The 25,995-nt window shown below is 44.4% G+C and overlaps 1 protein-coding gene across 2 annotated transcripts; it reads right to left on the bottom strand.

Moving 5' to 3' along the window:
• Positions 1-253: 253 nt before the first annotated feature.
• sema4gb (sema domain, immunoglobulin domain (Ig), transmembrane domain (TM) and short cytoplasmic domain, (semaphorin) 4Gb) lies at positions 254-25,251 on the bottom strand. 2 transcript variants are annotated; one of them, XR_011784723.2, is made up of 15 exons: positions 25,085-25,251; positions 16,165-16,313; positions 15,602-15,664; positions 15,101-15,199; positions 14,884-14,977; positions 14,389-14,502; positions 13,810-13,964; positions 10,787-10,962; positions 9,047-9,185; positions 8,688-8,910; positions 8,364-8,479; positions 7,805-7,959; positions 6,632-6,693; positions 4,065-5,958; positions 254-2,245 (listed from the first exon to the last, which is right to left on the bottom strand). XR_011784723.2 is itself a non-coding variant. In XM_071901869.2 (14 exons), the coding sequence occupies exons 1-14, from the start codon at positions 25,221-25,223 to the stop codon at positions 4,994-4,996; spliced, it is 2,649 nt and encodes an 882-aa protein (XP_071757970.1). In that variant the 5' UTR covers positions 25,224-25,251; the 3' UTR covers positions 3,261-4,993. The 2 variants fall into 2 exon arrangements, 1 of the variants encoding a protein (XP_071757970.1); XM_071901869.2 differs by lacking the exon at positions 254-2,245 and having other exon boundaries at positions 3,261-5,958.
• Between the last annotated feature and the right edge of the window lie 744 nt (positions 25,252-25,995).

Genomic DNA, 25,995 nt, shown 5'->3' with positions numbered 1-25,995 from the left:
CAGATCAAGAGAGCAAAACTGACTGTCCGTGTTTCCAGTGGTGCTGTCGACATCATTAAGTTTGACTGATACTGCAGTTATACTTAACAGACAAGACAGACAGCAGATACGTACCTTTTTTTATTTGTATGACACGGGAGAAGTACATGGTTTTACAGTTTAACACTGATAGAGATTGAAGTCGTCTTCGCTGCACAATTTAAATGATCCAGAGCTTAAATGATCATGACAGATGGCTGCCTGGTAGCTTGAGGGACAACTCTTAACCTTCAGCACGGGGCCGTCCTCTCTGTTGGCTGTGCGGGGGAAAAAACATATAAACTCCAATGGGTGATTTGTTTAAATTTAACAAGGTGGATGATGGCAGAACAACTCGTTGCTTCCTCTGCAATTCTCACCCTAAATTCATCATTTTTGACAGCGAGAGGCACGCCGTCTGACCCTCTTCCCCCCTCCAATGACCCCAGTGTGTCTCCCAAACCGCAGTACAGATACGTACAACCGATTTGCTAGTCACCAGACGAATACAGATACGTTCAGTCTTGCATGGACGTGATGTGAAAGGTGCCCTAGGACAGATTCCTAGTTTCTGTTGATTGATGGCTACCAGTCCGCTGGCACATAACTCTGGCCGCAGGAAATGGTTAGGCCCTCTTTCTGAAAATGGTGTAGAATGGGTGAGAGCGTGAGATGACTGCAGAGGATGGGGATGAGTGTGAGAGGATGGGGGAGTGCAGGACGGTGGAACTGCACTCTGTCTGCAGTGGGATACTGCTGTTGGTTTTGCTCACTCCTTCGCAAATATCTGTAGGTATGGAGGAGGATGAGTTGCATTTGTTTTAACAGTGGGGATGCCTTCTCCCCTCAAATTATATATGGACTGCAGTTCTTATTTTGTGCATTGCGAAGAAAAGTGGCATGGAGCTTTTGTGCAATTAGTTTTGAATGATTTGTAAACTTCTACTACCATATGTGAGTAAAGTTATACACTCAAGAATGCAGGTTCAAAAATAGAGACATTGCTGCCTTAAGAAACTGTTTTGCCTGATCTGAAGAAAAGCCTGGAGAGCCATAAACAACATCATTGATGTGAAAATATTTTCTAAATACAATTCTGTTATTTGTATTGATTAGATAATGCCTGCCTTCAGCATTTTCATAGCTAATTTATCTTTAACACCAATTATGGGCACCAGAGCCTGACTGTGCTCACATCACACCCGCGCTCCCCAATGGGAACTGGCAGAGCTTGACCCGCACTAGGACATTAAAGGCTCTAAATAAAGATTGCTGTTGCTAAGTTACTGCCTTGGACGCTGCACTGAAAATGGTCTTTTTTTTTTTTAGCCCCCAACAGCATAAGCCTGTGTTGCACCCCTGGTCTGTCAGAATCATATATGTGAATGACTCCTGATATTTTGGGATGCAGTCCCAGTGGAGAACAGTGGCCTTCCTTGCCACTTGCCACAAGCCAAAAACAACTGAGTATTATGGTGCCTAGAGAATAGGATTCAGTATGAACATGTTTTGCATGTAATTTCCTGACTTTCCCTCAGGGCTGTTGACACAGAAAATTATTTCCCAAGCTGAATTGAATGCAAAATGGATTTCATATGCACAAAAGACTGGAAATGAAATGAATGGAAATAAATATAACACATGGCATCTAATATAAATAGGTCATTTCCATCAACAGCTCAGGTTTCTTAAATATATTACAAGAATTATGGATGTCACTGCAGCCAGTCACATACTGAGCAGACCGCACAGATGAGCTCATTATCTACATCAAAAAATAATAATACAATACACAGCCAACTTTATGGAAAGTGTCATAGTTAACAAGAGTATGTTACAAGCTTTTTTAACAAAGTACTCAGGTATGAATAGTGCAAATTGTGAGCTTTCTTTAACAGCAGTTTCTTTGGCCAACCTCTAGATAGTTTATCTACACAGACTACGTCTTGCATATTGGTGCACCAGTATGTGAGTAGCGTTGTGTAAGTTGCGAAAACAAGTTGTGTACAGAAATAAGATGAAGGGCAGGTAGCCAACATGTTAGCCATTTTACCCAAAGTCCATAGTACAATATACATAACAGTGTCCAATTTCAGTGTCCATTGTAAACAGATTGTCCTTCAGTGAGAGTGAAGCAGCAGCAGTAGTCACTGACTCAGATGAAGCTTTCATCATGTTATCGATTGTCCACAAATGTTTCATCAACTTGATCTGGGCCCTTTCATATCTATGCAAAGAGATCAAACAACAATACATGGTTAAGTGCAGTAAGATGTTGAACTCATTTGACAGTTTGAAACTTACAATATATGCGATGCAATGAAAAAAGTTTTTTAAAGCTGCTTGAAAAGATGATTGAGACCGCAACTCCCTTTAAGATATGAATCATCTTTTCAAGCACATACATCTCTCTGTGGACCAGCACCTCTTCTCTGCAAGCTAAACAAGTCTTGTTTCACCTCTGATGAGCGCTGGCACTCCTTATTGAAAGAGTTTGTTAAAACTTTGACTTAGATTAAATACATTTTCATCTGCAAAATGCTCTCATGAATCACAAAATCGTGCCAATCCAAGATTAACTGTCATCTTCATCAGAAAACCTTGTTTTTTAACTTTTTCTTTTTGAGCATTACAAATACAAAATAATCCAGGGGCTTTGTGATTTAAATTTAATTTACACTGTCTGGCTCCTCCAGGAAATGGCATGTGTAATGAAATACCTGTCATAGAGCATACATTTTCTCATCAGCTAGAAATGTGAGAACTGTATTTAGCTCTGTTGCTGCTATAATGTTGAACCATTGGAAAAAACCTCATTGTTTCTCCAGGCCCTTCACGAACACAAGGTCAAGGGCTCTTTGAAAGCTTGCTCTAATTGATTAGGGGCCATCATGGCAGTTTGTAAACTCAGCAGGGTCCTTGAAAGAGAGTGAGAATGTGAGTGGAGAGAGTAATAGATGATACTGCCGAGCAGAGGTGATGGGACAGGGAAATGAAAGAGGCACCAGCAGGGACAGGGAGAGGGAGGGAGGGAATGAAGATGAGGATCAGGAGGAGTGAGGGAAGGGGAAAGAGGGTGGGAGTACTGAAAAGGCAGACGAGAAGAAGGGATCGGGAAGGGAGAGAAAGAGGCTGAGAACCAGGAAGTGCAGCGTAGCTCCTGCCAGCCTCCCCTGTTGTATCATCATCAGCTCCCTGCATGGCTAACCAGGACACACAGGTCAAATGTTTTCTATCTGGTTCTGCGTCCTCAGACATGCAAACAGACGACAAGCCCCCGTCCGCACTTGGTGGAGTCGGGCCAAGTACCGCTGTTACTGTCAGCGACGCTCTGACAGATACATGGCCTGCATGCTGCGAGTCACCAGGGAGGGCTGCTGCTCCAAGAGCTGATTCAACACTTTACCGGGAAGACAGATCTTTATTTAACACTGGCCATGACGGGTTTACAAACGTCTCTGAGATATATCACAGTCAGTTCCCTCAAAGTTATATATTTACTATTTAATTATAGCACTGTTTGCCTTGCCATGGCAATTTAGCATGTCCTCCGCCTGCAGTTCAAGTTGTTTTAGCGCTGCACTAATGTCAGGTAAACATCCGGTGCGTTGTGGGCTGGGTAACAGTGACGCAGGTTTTTTAATGTGAAGGTCCTCTACCCCGATTTGGCGAGTTGCCACCAACAACCTCTCACAGCAAAGGACACCCAGCACAGCACAAACATAAACTTAGGACTGAATCAATGTCTGCCTTTCATCATGTTTTTGAAAAGTAGGATGAAAATCTTCATCATTTTGAAAGGATCCACAGTTTTGAACTGCAATGGGGACAGGCTCTTTGAAATGGTTTGAATGAGTGATTTGCCCCGAGAGAGCAAAACCCTCAAGTTAATGTTGCATGTCCATCCCAAAACAGGGCTCAGCCTCGTTCTGACAAAGACAATGTGTGGCTGGAGAGTTATTCCCAGCAGCCAGTCAAATCAAGTGTATTGGGGAGTATGAATACAAAACAACGAGTAGACATTTTCTTTTCAGTATCCCTCTTACCTTTGTTTTCTAGCGTGCGTTGTGGTTCCCTCTCATCCATACGGGCCCCAAAGCTACTCTGTGGTCTCCAGTGAATACAATCAATCTGACCGCAAACTGACTGCTCCTTTAATGGTCTTCGGTAGACTATTGAGCTAAACCTTTGTGTCTTTAATACCGTTGTTCCTCTTTTCTCACACAGATGCTAACAACAGAAAGAGGCTAGGAAAAAAATCCCACTCCATTTTGGGTTTGCTACAATTATGTCCATTGGCATTGGCACAACACATTGCTACTAACAGCTGCAACAGTGATGTTATTATTGCTATTTACATGAGAACAAAGGAAAATGATGAAAGAGTGGTTTAAATGAAGTTTGAAATGAATGTTTTGTCTAACCACCTGTGCTCATTATGCACTGTAACAGATCTGACTTCTTAATCTCCCTATAGGGCTCATATTGTGTGGCACTAACAAACTCTGTGAAAACTTCCAGCCTCAAAAATACGTGATCGCCTCCTAGACTCTGTTTAGGCTGACTTAGTCTCTTGTCCATGTCCCATATTGTACCTTTTCTGTGTCATCTGAAAACCCTCTTTCACCAGCTTCCAGGGACTCTACACAGGTAGGACCATTAAGCTCTCTACCTAAGGTGATTACGAAATGTCTAAATGTAATAGTACAGTAGGTGTCCAAATTTTCCACAGCTCCTGTTTGCGAATGGTGATCTGTGATTGGCGTTGTCCATCATTTAGTGAAATTCATGGGCTGTTTGTCATGGGAATCACAGGAGGCTGCACACTTCAGATCAGGTTAGGACACGACCCACAGGTACTCTGACACTGGGTAAATAACAGCAGCTTTTGATACAACAGTTAGTCCTCCCCACTACTATGGGTCACCGTTGGGGTAAAAATAAATAACTGTGAGACAGGGAGTGAGAGGGGGTCCTAGATGGAGCTCTCATCAGGCTGGAGGTCCAGCTGTGTGTGTTTCCTCTTCTCCAGGATCCTGTTGAGCTCCTCAGTGAAGGAGTGGTAGAGCGGCGAGGTGCCTTCGGGGTCGGCCTGCCTCAGCAGCACGTAGCTGTTCCCGTTCATCTTCCGCAGTACGCTGGGCAGAGTGGCCGACAGCCCGTTGGCGTAGTCCATGTTGGGCAGCGGGGGCGGCATGGGGAGGGGAGGGGCCGGCGGTGGCGTCTTACTGGGTGACATCTGGCCCTCCCCTGGAACTATCTGGAGGAAGCCGTCCATGTCGTCGATGTTGGGCACCGAGGTGGACCTGCGACCCTGACGGCCGTTGCAATGGCTGGAGATGGTCTTCAGTTCAAAATGGGAGCTCCTCTTTCTCTCGGAGGCCCCCAGGATCTGCAGCCCCTGCTGGGAGAACTTGCGGTCCCGAGAGGCCCGTCTGGTGCAGAAGCTCACGTAGAGCAGTACTACAGTCAACACCAGACACAGCCCTCCCAGGACAGCCACCAGGGAGATGTACATGGCCTCCATGTGCCGGTAGGTCTGGAACTCTGGCCCCGGAGGCAGCGGGGCAGGGGGCGAGGGCAGCGGCTGCTCAGTGGGGCTGCTGGTGGAGAAGACGGTTGGGCTGGAAACTGTGGTGGGGTTAGTTGTGGCTGTGGGCTCCACAGGGAAGGACAGGTCTGTGTGCACCCTGACTGTGTACAGATGAACCGGGACCCAGACGGCGTTCTCCACAGCGAAGCAACGATACGATCCGCTCTGCTGGGGACGCGCCCCGATGATGAGGAGCCCATCGGTGCCAACGCGGTAGCCCGAATTGAGGCCGTAGCCCTGGAGTTCTCGGCCATTTAGCGTCCAGCGCGGAGTAGCCAGGTTGGAGCGCAGTTCACACTGGAGAAGCACATCGTCGCCCGACATCACAGAACGCCTGCGGTGAACCACTGTGGAAGAGATGGAGAGAGAGGTGAAGAGACAGATTCAACGTAAAGATGTATCAAATGGGAAGGAGAGAGATTAAAAAAGAAGTGATGAATAAATGAAAAGAGATGAAGATAAAAAAAAAAGGGAGGGAAAGGGATGGAACAAGAGAAATGCAGGGGGACAGAGAGATGAATATAGAAAGAGATGTCGGGTCACCAAGGTTACATCTTTAAAGTGGAGGTGAGCAACCTGTACCGCTAAACCTTTCAACATCGCTCCTCATCACAATTCATAAGCCTCTGTAAATGTAGCGAGCCCTGCAATGCAGCCAGCATGACCGCCTGACCTCCAGCAAGAGAGGAGCTGATTAAAATATGTACACAGGGGGACGGGTAAGGAAAGTATACCTACTGAAATCCCTTAATAGCCTTTAAATGGTTGAGTTTCCAAGCAGAGCTAAGAAGAGCTGAGTGACGGAATATTTTAATGTCATAATCTCTCTGGAGCATTATATGTGTGTGTGTGTGTGTGTGTGTGTGTGAGTGAATGAGGGATGGCTCAAATTTAACATGGTGGACGGACAGGAGGTACAGTATAGCGATGATTTCTCTCAAATTTTCCCTAAAATAAAGAGGATACATGTTGCATAATGCATGCAAACTTGTAAGTGTGTGTGTGTGTTTTAACACATACCGTTACCTGTGCTGTTCTCACAGCCCCGGCTCCCTCTCAGTATATCCTGGGTTAGGTTTGACCTGAAATAAATGTGTTTCAGATTTCTGTCAAAAGGTTCAAAAAGACACTGGAGAGGACTGTCTACTCTCCCTTTAGTAAACAGTAGGATAAAAAAGTAATTTAACACTTTAATAGATTTTTTGAACTGATATTGTGCAACATTAATCAAGGACGTGTATTCTGTTCCATTATGCATTTAACATCCTATTACTTTTGCTGCTTTCTCTGAAAGTGATGCTGCCTCCAAACCACAAAACACATCCACAAGAGAGGCTGATGTGTCTGCTACAGTAATGGAGATTAAGATGTCTGCTACTCACTCATGCAGAGTGAATGAACTGAGGCACAAATAGTCCCCAGCTCCACTGTGAGCAAAACTCGGCATGTGTATGTATGTGTTTGAGTGTGTGTGTGTGTGTGTGTTTGATTTTTAGGGGCTTGCTATATGTATTTGTTCATGTATGTGCCTCTCCACTGTCCAGGCCTGTTTACTGTATATCATGGAAAGGTTTTGCACAGCATTTAATTTGAATAGTTTGCAGGATTAAATTAAGATCTCAGTAAGTAAGCAATTGAGAGAAGAATAACAATAAAACTCTCAGTCCCATCTGTTTCCATGTTTTCTCTCTCTAGCCTTGAATGCTGATTCAAGCTGCAAGAGAAGCGTGTTTTCTAATCCTGCTGTTCTTCGGCTAATCAATGGAGATTCAAACCAAACCACACCAGGGTTAGGCCCTGCTGAGATGAACAGAGCTGATGAAGAAAAGACGTGTCAATTACATGGTCTTACACCTGCTTTCATAGAAATGTTGTTTGAAGGGAAAGCTAGATGTATAAATGAATAAGCCCAGTTTGTGTTTGGCTCTGTAGAAAGAAAGATTTATGAATCCAAAAAGGTCCTGTACCACAAAAACACAAAACCCCATACATACTGTATGTGTGTGTGTGTGTGTGTGTGTGTGTGTGTGTGTGTGTGTGTGTGTGTGTGAAAGAATACCTTTCTCCACTTTATGTGCACTGTGAGCCTCCCTGTGTATCTGCTTGCTTATAAGAATGTGCCCTTGTGTGTACCTGTGTCAGTGTACATGCAGGAGTGTGTTGCAGTAACATTTGCAGTAACTGTCCCCTCACCTCTGTGGACGTGAGGAAACGTCGACACACACCTTCCCGTCCCAGCCACAGAACGGGTCCCTGGAGAATACGCAGTCATAACAGGAGGTGTACCTCTCACAGGCTGACATCGGTACCTGCACAACTCCAGAGTGGGAGCCCACATACACTCTCCGCTGTCGGACAAAAAGACACATGATCAATCTGTTTGTACTGTATTTGCATGTTATACTGTTTGCATGTAAATGCCTATGAGCTGCTGACTGTGCAAGACAAATTAAAATCTGCATTGTATTACATTATAATATTCTTTTTTGATTAATTGTCATTCATTATCATTATCATACATCACCTGGTGGTTCTAATGAATTTGTTCTAACTGCTCCAGGGAGAAATTGCCCTTGACTGCTGAGAACAGATTAACTTCCCCCCAAACACATTTAACTTACATGTATATATGCAGTTTGTACAATTTTAATCAGTGAAATATTTCAAAATTGTTATCATTAACTGGCAGGGATTGATAAATGAAAATCTTCTGTCAACAGCCCATGATTGTCTGCATTAGATGAACTCATACCAGAGCCGAGGATATGACCATGCTCTCTATGGGCTGGGGTTTATCAAACAGTTGCAGCTCCTCTATGATATGCATTTCCCCATCAATCTCTACTGCTCTGTGCAGCCAGCCGTCATCTGTTGGAAAAGATATAACATAATGTGTTACACCAAGAGACTTGATTAACGATGAACGGCAATATGAGTATGGAATAGAGCTTATTTTTTGTGAAAGCAAACTAAAATGCATTGTTCAAGTGATTGACTGACTGATTGACTGACTAATTGCTCAATCAACTGTACTGACTGTACTGTAGCAACATGATAAGATATACCCCAAACTCACCAGTTCCCAAAAACAGTACAGTGTAAATTTTCCCATCCAGTGCCGGCGCCTTGTGCACCGCTATCTTGACGTAGTTGACGCTCCTCTTGAACATGAGTGGGCGCGCCCCTATTGGGTGGACCTGGCTGGCCATCAGCGGGTGCCTCCTGGCGAAGGTGAGGACATTGTCTGGGAGGTCTCGAGACGAGTTGATGCCCTGGGACCTATGCATATCTGTTATACACTGGAGGGAGAGAGAGAGAGAGATATGATCACAGTGTTCCTCATATAGGTAGAAAGAGAGGAAAAGAGCATGAAAGGAGAAACCGTAATATGATACACAGCAGGTAATACATGATCGTAGGGGGAAAGACTCTTACAGATCCAGGTCTGGGCTCTGGAACTTTCCCTGTGTATTCCCTCCACTTTGAGTCCTGGACCTCCATGTACGGCCCCTCGAACGCCTTCTGTACGTCTGAGAAGGAGTACTGGCAGATAGCAGACGCTTTGATATTCTTCCTGAAAGACAATCCCCCCACCGCCACCCCCAAGACACACACAGAAGACGAATTCAGGATTAATAATTCGGCACTGTACAAACACAGAGAGGTTGTTGTTATCTGGCGAGCAACTGCTACCCAGATCAGATTTCAAACACATCACACATCATAAGCGCCCACTGACAGGTAAAAAGTAAATAAGCTAAGAGACGGTCTGTAAATTATTCACTGAAAACTGCGGGTGTGAAGGAGTGGCGTTTTGGCTTTGACACTCATCTTTTCCTCTTGGATCTTATCAATTTGTCTTGAATGGAATATGGGAATGGCGTCACTGACAGTTGTGCAATTCTCCCTCCTTATCTCTAGTTACCTGCATTCAGGTAGCAACTCCTGTCAGCCACTCAGGAGGAAATGGTTTGTTTTTCAAAGTTCTGTAGTGAAAGATCCATTATCTGTGAGTCATAAATAACATAACCCATCTTGTGGTTTTGGTGGAGTGCCTATGAAAGAAAGGTTTTGTCCAACTGAATAACGACAGCATGAGTTGGGAGGTGGGAACCAGGTGACCCTTAATCCTAAACCCTGAAGGTGAGATTAGTAACGGGGGAAAATGTCTGAGTCACATACTTAAGGCCATTGTTTGCCCACCTCAGCCTTCAAAACCATTCAAGTGAGAAAAATGAGATCGAACTGAAACCAGAATCTGTCCTCAAAACTCGCAAGCAGCGTTGCTCAAGGGCTTACTCATTCTCACACGCTTGAGTCTAACGCATAGTGATGGCTACTAGTCATACAGGTGCACGTTTTTTATTAAACCAGCGTACAGAGTGACAAGACAAGACAGAGAGAAGAAAGAGAGAAAGAAAGAAGAAAGGAGACAGATGATGCAGCGAGGGGACAGACAGAATGAAGTTGAGATCAAATATCCATAAAAAGGAAGTGTGGCGGTGAGAAATGGAGAAGGAGACAGACAGCGATAGTATTACTGGTCCATTGCACTGCTATCCTCTCCATCTGAATCTAAATACCCTTGGGACAGTTTTATGCAGCATGACTCTGCATATCAGCATAAACACACACTGTCGTCGCTGCCAGCTATTCTTCTGGCAGCCATCGTCCTCCGACATTGTCACTTCAGCCCCGACTGCAACTCGGCTAGTTCTCTTCTGCTAACTAAGTTAACTACTTTATTCAACCTCTCAATGAAACTGATCCGCGTTCATCTTAAGATAAGACAATGCACGTTCGTAATGTAATCATATCATGTACGACCATGATATCATCATGATGTTGGTCTCCCACAAGTACAATTAAAATCATATCAGACTAAAATTAGACACTGGAGGACCCACTAGAAGACTGTTTGGCTCAATAGCTGTCATTACTCAGTCTGCAAAAGAGCCGTTATAGAGACTGTTAGACGGTTAGAGAGACTGTCCTGTAACTGGAAGGTCGCAGGTTCGATTTCCACAACAGTCAATGTCTCCCAAGAGAAAAACACTGAACTCCTAAGAGTGTCAGTGAAATGCCTAAAATGTGAGTGTAATATAAAATAAGTGCAACATTTAAAGTCAAGCACCCTGTCTAGTAGTAGAGGCAAAATTCCATGTCATCTCTTACCATTCCAGGCCAAAAACGCCATAGAAGATGCTGCTGTGTGCGTCGTGCCCCTGCAGGACGAACACACTGCGCAGGATATTGAGGTGGAGCTCGTAGTCCGGGACAGAACACACCATCCTGGCCTTGAGGAAGGAGGTCCACTTCCTCTGCAGGGTCCTCTGGCCACCCCAGTCACCCTGAGGACAGAGGAGACAGGGAACAATGGATGGATGGATGGATGGATGGATCGATGGATGGATGGATGGAGGGTGGACAGATAAGCAAAGTCCCTCACGTAATGCTGATATACTCTGGCAGATACACACACACACTCTGATATTCATATACACACCACTGGACACGCGTCTATGTATAGATGGTAATTGCAGAATAGACGCATGCACAAATACAAAGATACACACACCAATGCACACAGATCTACATATAGGCATCAAATCATAGAGTACACATAAATATAAAGAAAGAAAGAGGGAGGTAGGAGATAGAGTTTTATGCGAGTGGAGCTCAACGTTAGTATACTGGCTCAGAGTGTGCCCACTTTAGCACATTTGCTCTAATTGCATTTCGGTAGCGCTGGGAGGCAAGGCTGCATGCAACCTCTCCCGAAAAGAGTGATTTAGCACACCTCATTTAGGAGAGAGAAAAAGAGTCTGAGACTACTTTTCTCCTTGTTTGTCTGAATTACAGTGCCTCATCGCTCTTCGTTTATGTCTTTCAGGGACATCTATCATTCATCAAAAAGCTCTGTATGTTCTCCACCTCACCTCAGCCTCCCACGCACAAGACAAAGTAGTTTTAATCAACAAAACACACATAAATATCTAAAGCAAAAATGCCTGCATCTGGAAAGTACAGTTCCATCAATAATAGCAACACTTTTGTTTGGTATAAGAGAAAGAGAAAGACAATAACAAGAAAGGGAATGAGTCTACAGGCACATCAGCTGTTGACGTTTTGTCTTTTCGCAGAACAAAACGCCCAGAGAGAGTTGGCAAAGAGCTTGGGGAGGCAAAGGTAAGATAGATGCCAACCAAAAAATAACATCAACAACTCTTACACAGACGGATATATCAGGCTATCATTGAGGAGTGAGCTAAATCGCAGTGGAAACAGATCACACTTCATGTCAATCAAAACACACTCGGGGTCACCGTGCTGTCATGTCGTTACCTAAGGGAACAAGAGTCAAGAATCCCTGCATAGAGGATTTGCCTATGGGGAAATTAACCCATGGAATCTCCCAGATGATGGAGACTAGCCTAGGCCTGACCTGTTTGAGCCAGTTTGCTGCCAGACATGTATAGTGTCTGTAGAAACAGCAGAGCACAGCACAAACTGTACAGCCATTCACCCTTGCTACAGATAGACACACAGGTGCCATGTGCATCTGCAGGAGAATGGCCATATCTATAAAAGAAGGGCAAATTATGAACTCTAGTCAGCGATTACAAAATGGTGAACAAATACTGATATAAACAAAATATTCATATGTACACTACCAGTCAAAAGTTTCGACTTTATTTTTACTATTTTTCACATTTTAGAATAGTAAAGACATTACTAAATAGAACAGAAAAATTCCATGCACACTGCCTTGCAATACACAGCGCTTTATTGCTGAGCTTTCGGCCTTAGGCCATCATCAGAGCAAAGAAGACTTTGAAGGTGTGCAGATAGCTTGACTACTAGAATAGTAAAGACATCAAAACTATGAAATAACACAAATGGGATTATACAGTGACCAAAAAAGTGTTAAACAAATCAAAACTCTAAAGTAGCTGCCCTTTCATACACAGGCCCCAACTTCACTATTTATATTTGTCTAAAAAACTAATTTCAACCATTTAAGCATAAGCCTTTAGATCAAAATGAAGTATATTTTCTCAGAATGGTATTGATTTCTGTTTCTTTACTTTGCTGGTAAGACCTTATTTTCCTGTAACTTGCACTCTACTCTGTGAATATGGGTCATAACTGTAGGGGAAGTAGATGCTGTTTGGCTGAGAAGTGGACAAACAGAGGACAACTAGTTAGGCAGCTAAAAAATGACACATCTCCAGTGGTTTCTGGCCAGAGGCTACTGCCAGTTCCTTCACCGTCTGTGGATCTGTCTCCAGCCACCATGGTGTCTGGCTGCCACGGGGCTGAGCTGGGGACCAGAGTGACATCTGCATGTGCTGCTGTGGCCTACTTCACACTGAGTTATTGCACTGTATACTTCTCCAACAACTCCACTCCACTGCATTAGAGAAAGGCACAGAGAGGCCAGACCTTATTTCCAGAAAATGACTTCTTCTTGACTCAGACAGAATCAAGAGAAGATAGACTGCGAGCGTATATAGCATAGTTATAATGTAACGGTGATGTCAGCACAACAGAGTACTGTGATGGTGATTGCACCATCATGCACAAAAAAAGACAGAAGAAGGAGAGAGGGAGACAGAAAACAGCCTTCTGGCTCTCCAGGAACGGTTGCGGGGCATGCTGTCTGGATGGGAGCCGCTGATCGCGAGTGAAATGAGGTGAGAGGGAAAGAGAGGAGGAGGAGGAGGAGTGGAAGAGGGAGAGATGGGAAGAAAGAGAGAAGGGGGGTTTGCCATTGGAGGTGGGGGTTGGTGGGCTTCTTCTAGTTTGCCTGGCAACAGTGGCATGGCAGGAAGCCCCTCAGTAAAGAAACCAAGACTGGAGACACCCACAATGACACAGCCAACCGCTAGTTCATTCAGCAATGAAATTATTCTAAAAGGAGAAATGGAGAACAGAGAACCAGCATAAATCCATTTATGCAATAATGGTTTGGCTCTGTATCACTGTCCTAAAACCTTGATAATCCAGCCATTTAGGTAACTCCAATAATCAGCAACTTTCCTCCCTACTTCCGTCTGTGACCTTGCAGGCAGTATAAACCCATTAAACTTATATTGGTTTGGCCCTGTTTGAGCGTACTTTCCAAACCTGGCGGACCCGCTAAAACTATTAATATGATTTTGGTTTGATCCTGTGTGAGCGTCTCTGTCTCTGACCTTGCAGACACGGGCGACTCTGGACACCTTGGTCTGGCTGGGGTAGGCCATCTGCTCCTGGCTCCTCTCCGTAAAGAAGAAGTAGATCTTGTCATCGTCGCCGATGGAGCTGTTGATGCTCTCCTTCAGCAGCACAGAGCCCACAAAGTCTGCCTCTGTACACACACACACACACATGCACATGCACATTGACACACACACAGACCTATTAGCAGCCCAGGAAGTGTCTCCTAGGAAACCAGATACTAGATGGAACTTTTAAGTATAATTGAATGGCCACAACTAAGTCACTTTGAGCTACAGTGCATTTTTTTAATAGAATTTATATTTTGAGATGGGATTTCAACTATTGCATGAGAGATTTTGAGCATCAATAGACCTATTTTTGTATGACAGCAAAATATATGATGGGATCAAAATGTCAGTGAGGTTTAGTCCATTGAGTAGTTTAAATGATAACATGCAAAGCACCGTCTGTCTTTAGGTATTTTGCAGGGAGTCAAAACACAAGAGCAAAAGATTCATGTCTACATTATATTTGTAGAGCATTTTCTTCTTTTTGTCATGCGTTGTACCTACCCAGAAGCCACCTGGTGGGGGCCTCCTCCGTCCTGAGTGTGGGGAAGGGGAAGTTCCTGCGCACATCTGGAGAGCTGCGGAACTCGTACTGAGAGGCCGTGAACATCTCGCCATCTGATAAACAGACGACGTGTCAGTGGAGGATAGAAGAAGAAAAGGAAAAACTCGGCAATCTGAGTTGGAATCAGATGTAAATGAAAGCAGTTGGATGAGCAAAGTGAGACCCAACATGGTCGTAATATTTATAGATGGTAATGAGATCCCAGCATGCTAAGTGATCAATTTGTTCAAATTGAACTAAGGGTATGTTTGGGAGAATTTCGCTCCTCAGTTTTCTATTGCATACATATTTAATGTTAACAAGAGAGATGCTGTCGCCCTGTGTTCCCCTCAAACAGCCCCTGGAGAGACATGAGCATATTCCCTGTGCCTGCATATTGCTTTGACTGCACCACTGGATGAAGGATAGACTAAATGCAAATTGGGGTTCCTTACCCACAAGGAGGCCAGTGTATCCCTTGGCTGGGTCATACGGACACCTGTCTCTGCCCTCCTCGAAGCCTGATGTGAAGCTGAACCGCTCTGCATCCTTACAGAGAGAGGGATAACAGTCAATTAATCAGTCTAGTCCAGTTCAGTTCAGTTCAACTTCATTAGCTTGAACTGTAATTTGAATACATGGTTAGTGAAATTAAAACAAATGAGCTCTTACTATGTAAGCACAGAGCGGCCTGAAGGCGTTTGTTCCGCAGACGTACAGGTGAGTCTCATTGTACCGCTGCAGGAAGCGGATGTGATTGTAACACTCTGTCTGCAGAGAACAGGGAACAAAACAGAGTATTTCTAGCCCTAAAATAAGCAAGGCAAGAACATAGGCCAACCTATTCACTTCAGACACAGAGGCTATTTTATGCAATTATTCAATGAATGGGGGTAATTTCTGCCCCTATAATTAAGGTTTCAACGCTCAAACTGCAGCATCATTTTTCTGGGTAATAGGGAAAGAGGAAAAAGAATTGAGTGAAAAGATTATACACTGTGTTGTCATTAGAAGTAATTTGCACATCACAAAGCAGAACTATTTTATTGGCATTTTCCAATAATTAATAAATAAATGCAATGAACACAACAATCTTAAATAAAGACTATGAATGTTCTAAAAAGAAGATGGGGCAAATTGAGTGTGTGTGCAAACAGTGCTGCAGCGTTGTACCTGATTGTCTTTGCCTTTATTTAGACACTGCTTCTTCTGTTCAGGGGAAGCTTCCCAATCAATCTGCAAACAATGTGGGGAAGTAATGACCATCAGTTAGCCAAACAGAGAGGGGAAAAGGAGGTAGATACAGAGAGAGAGAGAGAGAGAGAGAGAGAGAGAGAGAGACAGAGAAACAAGTGTGTTTATGTGTGTGAGAGACAGAAAGAGAGAGGAGAGTAAGAGAAAGACAGTAAAAGAGAGAGAGAGAGAGATAGAGAGAGAAGGAGGGAGAGCGAGAGGAGGACAGTGCACTACCATCTTAATTTTCTGGCTGCGCTCTAAAACACGTCATTGAGTTCAGTAACCCTTGAATAAATGCCTGGTGCATTTAATCCGATATCCACAAAATTGGAGGAACACAATGGGATTTGCTCAATCTGCTTAAGGCTATTATTAGTTTGTCCTCCTTTAATACTTAGGGAATAGGAGAAAACTTGGGAAATGCCGTTCGCTGGTTCATTTGCAACAGGAGCAATTACATGGCGGACTGTGAAAGAAGCTCGCAGCATCTTGGCACTCACCGAGAGGTTTCCAGGGGTGGAGATGTTGGAGGTGTCGAGCGCGTACACAGCTCCCCTGCCGCCCACGTACAGCAGCCCGGCCTCCTCTTCCAGCAGCAGGGTGCTGTAGTTCTGGGAAGAGCCGCTGAAACGCTCGCTGCCCAGCAGACCTGCAAAAATATGAGGAAACACACATTAGAACAAAGAGGGTGATTTCATGTTCGTACATCTATCATACCTCATGATTACTACAAGAAACGCATGAGAAGAAATTTATTTTACAGGTCAATTCTAAAATTAGCATGATTTTACAGTGTAACATCATTTTATATGCCTGTGGAGTCGCTGTGAAGTGGCACTAAAACGCAATTGATGAACCATAAAATATAGAATACATTTATACTACACAGGCACTGGCACAGGCTCACTCTATAGCAGGTTGCATTGCTGGGTAATCGTCTATACTTCCAGCAGTTAAAGTGTGACTGGCCCTTCCAGCTGCAGTGGGCCCGTCTCCCTCCGTCAGAAGTGAAATGAACGGGAGAACAGATTGACTGCGACAAGCGTGCAGGCCCCCCCGCCACAGCAAATCGATGGGTGGGAGATGAATATAAGTTCTCTTATTACTGGGAGCCGGGACACGTTCCCATCAATTCACAACAGAAGGAAGGAGAAGGAGGAGGGGGAGGGAGAACCAGAGAAAGAGAGAATGTGAGATAGATAGATAGATAGATAGAGAGGGAGAATGGAGAGAAGGGGAGGATGTGCGTCAATTAATATGCCCATCTGCACTCCCGCTGACTCATATTCCTCGGTGTAGCATCGTTGATCCCTTCCCCTCCATCCCTCCCACTATTCTGTACTTAAGAATAGTGGGAGGTAGTGTACTCTAAAGACACCTGTCCTTTCCTCCCGTCTGTTTTTCTTCCTACAGCTCTTGTACCAGACATGGATCTCAGCCCGCGTCAAACTTTTAGTGCACATCAAGGCACTGCCAAACTCCCGCTACACGACCGCCGAGGGAGATCTTCCACACCCAGATAAAAACAATGTCCTCCTTTTCACCGCCTCACAGCAGCAGAGCGACCTGCCCCCATTTCAGAGGTGCGAGACCAGGGTGTGATAAAATATTTAGTTTTGCAACCGGCAAATAATCTCATTCCCAGCATCGAGGACAAAAGATTCAGTGACTCAGAATGACTAGGCGGTGAATATTTTCCATTGCGGTGATAGAGATAACCCTAATTTGTCCCACTTACTGTATGAAACTCCCTCCCCCATCGCACACACACACACACACACACGCACACACATGCACACAGCACTGATGATGATGCTGTGACAGTATTGCTGATGCGACTTGGCAGTACTGGGGCACGATTCCTGCTGAATGCCCTTAAATTCGCCTCCCCTGTGCCCCCATCCCCTCATTCTGTACAATCCTCCCAGCAGTCACTCCAGCGACCCCCATCTCCCAGCTATGTTGCTGAGTCTTACCCTCAGTCACGCTAGGTGCTTTGTGTTTGGGGTTCTCAGATTCCACTGGGAATTGTCAAATAGGTGTTAAGTCAAGACAGAGGCTTGTATTCCCAACTACAAGTGATGAGAATTCGGAGGTGTTCGCGTCTGGCCGGCCCAGAATTATGACAGCAAAAAATTACAAGTTGTTTGCCAATGGTCAGGTTGTAGTCAGTCAGACAATGTTGCCAAACCAGTTAAGGAACCCTCCCTCCAACTTAAACAGACAACTGGAATCCATGTTTATACAAAACATAGATACAGACACACATATTCTCAGGCAAGAGGCTTGAAGAATCTGTATAATACATTTCATTTAAATCTAAAGTAAATCTCACAGCGCTACAGAGTAAAAAACAAGTGCATAAAAACAGATAAAATGAACCAACAGCAAAGGTCATTAAAAGCAACACAGGAAAAGGAAAAGGAAAAAGGCCTGATTAAAAAAGGAAAAGTTTATAGACAATTCATAAAAACTAAGAAATAAAACCAACACAAAGTTAATCCACTACTACTACTACTACTATGACCTCTACTACTACTAATACTATAACTGATGATGGTGATGACGACAACAATGACGACGACAATGACAATGACAATGATGATGATGACTCTCCCACCAGCGTGTTCGATCTTGCTCAATACAACAGTCACAGTCAAATAGCGGTTTTGAGTTTCCCCAAGATCACATGGAAGGATTTTCCTTCCCCACATGACTGGCTGCTTGTCTGTTTGTCACATGGACACTGGGTGATGACAGTAGCAGTGCTAGCACCCCCCGACTCTCCATACAACCAGGGGCTGAGTCAGACTTCAGCTCATGTCTCTCCTGCTGCCCACCTTGCTTCCTGCCTTTTATATCACTTCTATGGCTGACAGCCAACCAGCCACAGGGACCCTCTCATTGGTCCATTATTAGGTTATTATCATATCTGTCATGCCCGTCACAGACTGATTATATGCATGACAGTAAGAATGACATTGCATATAGCTCCTGTTGAAGGTGCTGAGAGCAGTGATAAATTTAACAAGTCGCATTTTAACATCAATAAATCATTACATTTTCGAGCCATTAGTGTAATTACTGTAAACAAACAACACGATCGCCAAGACGAATGGCAGTCTCTGCCAGCCTCTACGCTGCATTTTACATTGTGTGACACCGGGTTGGACTTTGCAGGAAATCTGCTGGATTGCTTTATGGCACAAAACTGTTCTTCCAGCATAAACACAGCTAAAGCTTTCAGAGTTTCTGGCAAAGGCAGATAGTGGAATGAGTGAAAGGCCGATGGAAACAAAACTTACAACATGTTTATCATCTAAAGCAAAAGAGTAAGGAGGGGGGACTTGTAGCAACATCCTCTTTGTGACATGAAGCAGCAAGGTTTATGGGAAATGTGGTCTTAATTTTCAAAAACACTAACACTAACAATACCACTGGTGTGAGATAGAGGCTACCAATCATGTCCACCACGATCTCATTTGTTTGCGGTAATTATACTTAGATATCATAATTAATCTGACTAGAATATATTGATGTTTAAAAATGCTACACGTTTAAGAAAGCATGTTTTTTCAGTTTAACAACCATGCAATTTTGTGAGTAGTAATACAATGGATTCTCTAAAAGTTTAATTGGTCCTTGTGGGAACATTAAATACCACATAAATTATTTATGTAAAAGCATTGAAAAGTTCAATTCACCAGGATTGAACTTAAGGGGTTTGCCCCCAACAGCAATGATAAATAATTCTGTAACTCTCAATGATGCCCTACCACTGAGCTCCAAAATGTTCTGTTTTTAAAGAGTGTGTTCTAATAGCCAGTCAACCACAGCTCTGAGTGGGCCATGAGCAGCTCCTCTGACGAAGCCAAAGGTCAGGACACGCCGGGGGGGATTCATGTGAAGGGGTGGGCTCTGGGATGGAGGGGCAGCAGTCACGCAGCAGGGCACCCTCTCTCCCACACACACACACACACACACACACACACACACACACACACACACACACACACAAATGCATAAGTGACAAAACATCATCCTCCTCACGGGAACATTGCCTATCCTCCGACATCATGCTTAAAGAAAGAGTTATGTAAACACAATGACAGCCCAAGGCAATGTAAAGAGCCCACTACTCGTGACTCATCCAAGAGTGAGCACAAGCCTTGGGTTCTATCTTATAAAAATAGTGGCGGAGTGATATAACAAGCACGGTGCGGATGAGAAGGACTACGGTGACGTACGAAATGTCCCTGGCCCAAGGCAGCAGTGGCGGAGCGACCTTGGTCTTGGACCTGGCATGACCGTTGTGTTGTTTTACACAGGCAACACTGCCTCGTTGGCATGTTTTTGGACACCTGCTGCCTCTCCATGGTTTGGTGATAAGGGACCCAGACTTATGAAGCAGAAAGCCAATGCTCAACTCAGTCTGAAGTCATTACACAAGTGAAAATCAATGGGGTGCAAATACAATCTTGCTCCAAACCAAATCTAAAGAAGAAAACAACTTGGTCTTACTCTCTTTTACTCACTCTCTCTTGCACACACACACACACACACACACGTAGAAAGCACAGTGTGGAATTACCAACAGACAACCACAGAAATTCAGTTTAAACAGGTCTCAAATTACATTTTTAATTCCTCTCATTACATTGTTATTTGACACTTGACTTAACATCTAAGCCACAATGATAATTTGTTCATCTAATTCAAATTTTCTGTCGATGTTTGAAATTCCATCATGTTGCTGTATCAGCTACTTGAACCCAGCTGACTAATGAGCGCCTGCTGATAAAGTGGAGGCACAGGTCAGATCAAAGAACTTTATGTTTCAATCTATTTTTTTCATAACTTTAGTATAGCTATGAATAGATTGACTGTGAGGTTACCAACTGTCCAATGTTGAAGTAGACCTACCCTGCCTTGAGGCCACTGTTTTCTACCCATATCACACACACACACACACACACACACACACACACACACACACTGTACCTTGTGCTCTGCTACAGATCGATGAGGAGAATCAACAGAGCACTGGGGTGTGCCAGAAACCTCTCAGCCCGCTGGCTGGTTTCTATTTACTGTTGATCATGTATGCATACATGTGCGTGCGTGCATGCGTGTCTGTGTGCGTGTCTGTGTGTGTGTGTGTGTGTGTGTGTGTGTGTGTGTGTGTGTGTGTGTTTGTGGGCTTGTTTGTGTGTATGTTCAGAGTACACAGTTCAGCACATGGGTGAGGGTAAGAGGTCAAAATGACTGCCCCTCAGAAACATCTGTCAGCTTTTCCAGTGGGTACACACACACACACACACACACACACACACACACAGACACACACACACTTAATTCACACTTACTTTACCCTTCAACTGTCTTCTGAGAAAGAGTGGGGGCATCTCTGTCAGTGACTCAGAAGATCTGAGGAGTGTGTGTTGTGTGTGTGTTTGCCAGAAGTCTGAGTGAGTGCGTCCCAACACTGAGCCGTCACAGGTGGCGCATCACAGACTGTGTGAACTCATGTTCAGACATATTTGTAATCCTCCATGTGGGGTCCAAGATCAGAGTAAATCCACTGTATGTTTGTTTGTGTGTGTATGTGCGTGCGTGTGTGTGCCTAGTCACAGTCAACACAGTGTATGACTTCCTGGGTGACTCAGTGCTCACTCGTGAGGCCCTTTTAGACTCACTTTGGCTATCACATGATACACACACACACACACACACACACACACACACACACACACACACACACACACACACACACACACACAGACACACACGCACACACACACGTGCTTATACAAAGATTTGGGTACAAATGCTGGGAGGAAAGCCCATGACTTAACCACTTTGGACAGTGTGAGAACTGTCAGCTGTTGTCAACTCTATCAACATTATATAAACACACCCTTCATCATCAGGCTTGAGAGACACTGGACATACTTCTCTAGTATCATAACATGTGAATGAACACAAAATACTATACATTTATTCTTAGTATAAAGTGTACTAAATGAGTAATCATGTATTTTTACAATATATAATTATTATTGTTATATAATATATAATAGGATAACTATATACAATTTTGTATTTGTATATACTGTTACTGGACTGCTCAATACTAGCAATGAGCTTTCAAAATTTAAAATGAATATTTATGTGCATGCCTTGAAGTTTGCTCTTAAACTACATAATCCACCATTTCATGAGGAATCTCATGGCATATAAGGAAAAATGGGAACTTCCTAGTCAGAATTGTGTACTCAGTTCTTCATGAATAAAGATGTTACCCACTGTCAGAAAAAAAACCCTTGTTAAGTATCACGCCAACAGTCACATTGTCATGTGTACCACAACACCTCTGATGACAGAGCACATTGGAAAACCTTTGGCTGCAAAACTTTCACAAGACTTTGTTTTACCAGGGAGATTGCAGAGAAAGATGAAAAGACAGCCAAGACTTTCATCTCAGCAAAGACACCGAAGCGCAACCCCACATACAATACCCAAATAGTCCCAGTGTTATTTCAGGTCTAGGTAGATGCTATCAGTGAGTCACCAATAAGATCCTGTCACAGTCACACAGCAGCACCATCAGACGGTAATGGATCAAAGCACCACCACTCATGGAAGTCTCAAGAGAGGATTTTAAGGTCCAATCCACCCTTTTGTCACCGGAGAGATGTCACCACAGAGAGGGAAACGTGTCTGTCAACGCTGGGGAAAACAATTGAACCACGGAGGCGACATTGTACAACAACATTGTCTCATCTCCACGGGGCTGAGAGAGAGATGAAACGATTTCAGCAGAAGCAGCCGCAGCTAAGTCGATAACGTAAGAGAATCATGTTTGTCTTTTGTATTCAATATGCAGTACATGCAGTCGCTCAGCCTGTTTGCTAAGACAGTACGGCCTGTCTCCTCGACGCCGCTACGAGCTTTAACAGCCATGCGGGATGAAGAAAACACCTCATCTTCAATCTAACGTCAGGTTGGCAAAGTTTATCGCCATCGTCATACTAATCACTGTACCAACCACAGAAAAGGAATCCTACCAGCACCTCTTTTGCCCTCTCAACTTGTCATGGCGACAGCAGACAACTTACAGTGCATCAATATTTCAGGTCCTTATTACTTCAGGTCTGGTTGGCAGAGGCAGAAAAAGCGGGCCAAAGGAGACGCCCCACGGGCACACAGTTGAGTTCAGCACACAGTCAGGCATTAATATTACCAAAGGGAGAAGTAAACAGGCACTCTCAACACACATACACATACACACATTAAGACCAGGGGTCAAACTTGCCAAAAGAAAGCTATACATAATAGGATTTCTGAGATACTGTATATGTTATATGCCCTTTTCAAGCTCCTTCTTATAAATCTGGACTTCTTCCTTTACAGCATGTCCTAGTTCTCCCACTCACGCAGGCCATCTGTAAAGCATACTGCAAATTAATGAGCGCCCCCTCACCCCAACTGCGAAACATATTATAAATCCGCCCACAGAGTCAAACTAATACAGCTGACACACTCCCATAGGTGGTGGTGGTGGTACAGTTGAGCCAACTCCACCCACATAAAACATCCATCCTATTTCCATATGCGCACCAGTCTAGTGCCAGGCAGACAAATCATCTTTATGAGGTGCTACTCTCTGCGCTCTCCATCCCCCAAGAGTGACATGTGGCTCCAAAGGGAAAGTGACAGAGGGTGCATGTGTGCAGATTTTAGATGTGAATACATGAATGCACAAATACCCACATATACTGTACATATACCTGTATGTGCACACACACACACAGGGATGTACACACACAACTGCACTCGTACATATTCAAACACACACATGCAGACAGATTGAAACGCATGCAGACACACACACACATAATGCATTCGCACATGTACTCGCACACGTCCCCTGATGGTTAGAATGTAGGTCAAGGACGCCTTTCGATGAGGGCAAGGAGAAAAAATCAGATCTGTGATGGCAGACTGGCTCTGGCTGCAGCACAGAACAGCGCCCACAGTGAGCAGAGTATGTATGATTTATAATCCAAGACAGAGTGAGCACATTGAGATGTATAAATAAATAGCCAGGGGCATAACAAAGTGGGGAGTAGAGCCTTTCAGAATAGACAATATCAGTGGAGAATTCTGTCTGTGATATAATTACAAACGTACTTAATGAGGCTTAATGAATTATAGCGCTGCTCCATCTGACGAACCCTTCAGAGTTAATCTAGTGTGTCCCTCTCATTTAGTTGATGTCAGTAATATCAGTACAGTGACTGTACTGATATTAGTAATCAGTTCAGTGCCATCTACTCCCATAGACAGTGGCCATTGTCTGCAGCAGACAGCCTTACAATAGTAGCCATCAAACTGGCCTCACATCCAGCATCTATGTGTTTACCATCCTGCATCCTGTATTAGTGCTGCAGTGACTGCAATAGGCATTTTTCTACAACAAAACAGATATTGTAAGGCAAAACTTGCATCTCCTAACAGCAAACAAAATACTAATTTTCTAAATAATTCCTCTCTCAGTGGAACAACAGTGTGCAATATAATAAAGCAAGCACACAGCAAAAAAATGGGTCTTCTGCCTCTGTAATATTCTAATTTCCCTGAGTAATTATGACTCAGAACGTCAAGCAGCATTATCCCATCTCTCAAAACGTCACTTCACACCGCAACAGTCTCCATAGCTCTTATGACACTGCACCAGGGAGCAGAGCTGGCGATACAGCCGGCCCTCTTCACTCCACCTCTCCTCTAATAATACTCGTCCTCTGAGGACTGAAGAGGAGTGGAGAGGGGTGGAGCGGAGGTACAGCACAGCCATCTGAAGAGGCTGCCAGCTCTGGAGTTCCCTTCCCTCTGCAGCTGCAGCGGTAGCCTCTGCCGCAGTGATGGAGAGAGAGGGGAGGAGGAGGAGGGGTTCGGGGGGGGGGGGGATAGGTGAGCTGCTATGGGGGTGGGGTAAGGTGGGAGGGAAGGCAGAGGTGCTGATGATGTGCGTAAATACCCACTCTTTGTCCAAACGCCCCTATTCAGCAGTATTTTCTGCGCAGGCACTAATCGGGTCTACCGTGCAGAGGTCCTGTTTTATGGGGGCTGAGAGAGCCTCTTGTCTATTGTTTCATTAGAGGTGCTTGGTGAGCTGTGTGATCTAGGACAGGGCTTGAGAGAGGCGATTAATAACTCTCAGGATGAAGAAGCTGTCTTCAGGGCCAACTTCAAAAACTGTGCCACTTGTTTAAAGGGGATGGGAGGGGAGGGAGGAGCCGGAACAGCATCAGCGTTGAATAAGGCCAGTGTGGTGTGGTGTGGTGTTTACTGTCTGTGAGTGTGAGTGAGTGTGATAGTTAATGTGTTTGGGTCTTTGCAGCAGGTTTTCCCCCTCACCTTTGTTGAACACGGTGGTCCTGGGGGTGACATCCAGGTCCAGGGACGGGCTGAAGGGGAAGGCCCACAACTGTGACAGCCTGGCAGGCAGCAGCAGGAGCAGCAGCAGGAGGGGATGGACTGATCTCTGGTCCCCCATGTTCAACAGATTGACGTGGGTCCAAGCGCAGCCTCTATTGCACTCAATTAGGTTGCGCACACACGGAATGTAAGTGTGTGAAGCGTGCGTCTTCTCTGTCAGTCTCAGCAGGCAGATGCAGGCTTCTAGCTCATCCTCCGGCTGCAAACAGACAAAAGAAAGAGAAAAAGTAATGTGTGTTGAATACAGATGCACTGGCTCTAACTACAAGAGACTTGGTTCAGCATACACAACTGAAGGCTAAAAGTACAAGTTCATTTTCCAGTTGGATTTGGGAGTTTGGGGAGATAAATGCAAAATAGAAAGAGCAGTCACACAACAAAGACGCCACGTACAAAGGGGAAATACGAGTCTTCTTGTGTACAGAAGTGTGCATTGTTGTGTAGAAGTTTTACTTTTTATATGACTGTTTGATTACATCCATTCATTCATTCATTCATAATTCCTATTGAGGGTCACAGGGGGCTGAAGCCTATCCCAGCATACATTGGGTGAAGGGCAGGGAATCACATCACAGGGCTAACACAGATATACAGACAATCACAATCCCATTCACACCTATGGGCAATTTAGAATCTCCAATCTACTAATTTGCATGTCTTCGTGGTGTGTTGGGGAACCTTGTTGCTGTGAGGCGACAGCTCTAGCCAGCGTGCCTCCCTCCCCCTCATTATACCCAGCCATCAGCATATCTTGTGATGTCTCAGGAAGTTTTGAAATATCTGAAGAGACATGAAGGACGTTTTAAGATGTCTCCAAACACAGATGATAG

The sequence above is a fragment of the Centroberyx gerrardi genome, chromosome 20 (assembly GCF_048128805.1).
Source record: "Centroberyx gerrardi isolate f3 chromosome 20, fCenGer3.hap1.cur.20231027, whole genome shotgun sequence".
Lineage (NCBI taxonomy): Eukaryota > Metazoa > Chordata > Actinopteri > Beryciformes > Berycidae > Centroberyx > Centroberyx gerrardi.
This window is presented reverse-complemented; position numbering and strand designations above follow the sequence as displayed.

Bases quoted from the DNA above. Each gene is read 5' to 3' on its own strand.
- sema4gb (XM_071901869.2), bottom strand. From the start codon at position 25,223: ATGGGGGACCAGAGATCAGTCCATCCCCTCCTGCTGCTGCTCCTGCTG. The intron at 15,200-15,601 runs GTACAACGCTGC...TGTTCTCTGCAG, and splicing joins ATAAAGGCAAAGACAATCAG to ACAGAGTGTTACAATCACAT. The intron at 6,694-7,804 runs GTGAGGGGACAG...CATTTATTTCAG, and splicing joins GTTTCCTCACGTCCACAGAG to GTCAAACCTAACCCAGGATA.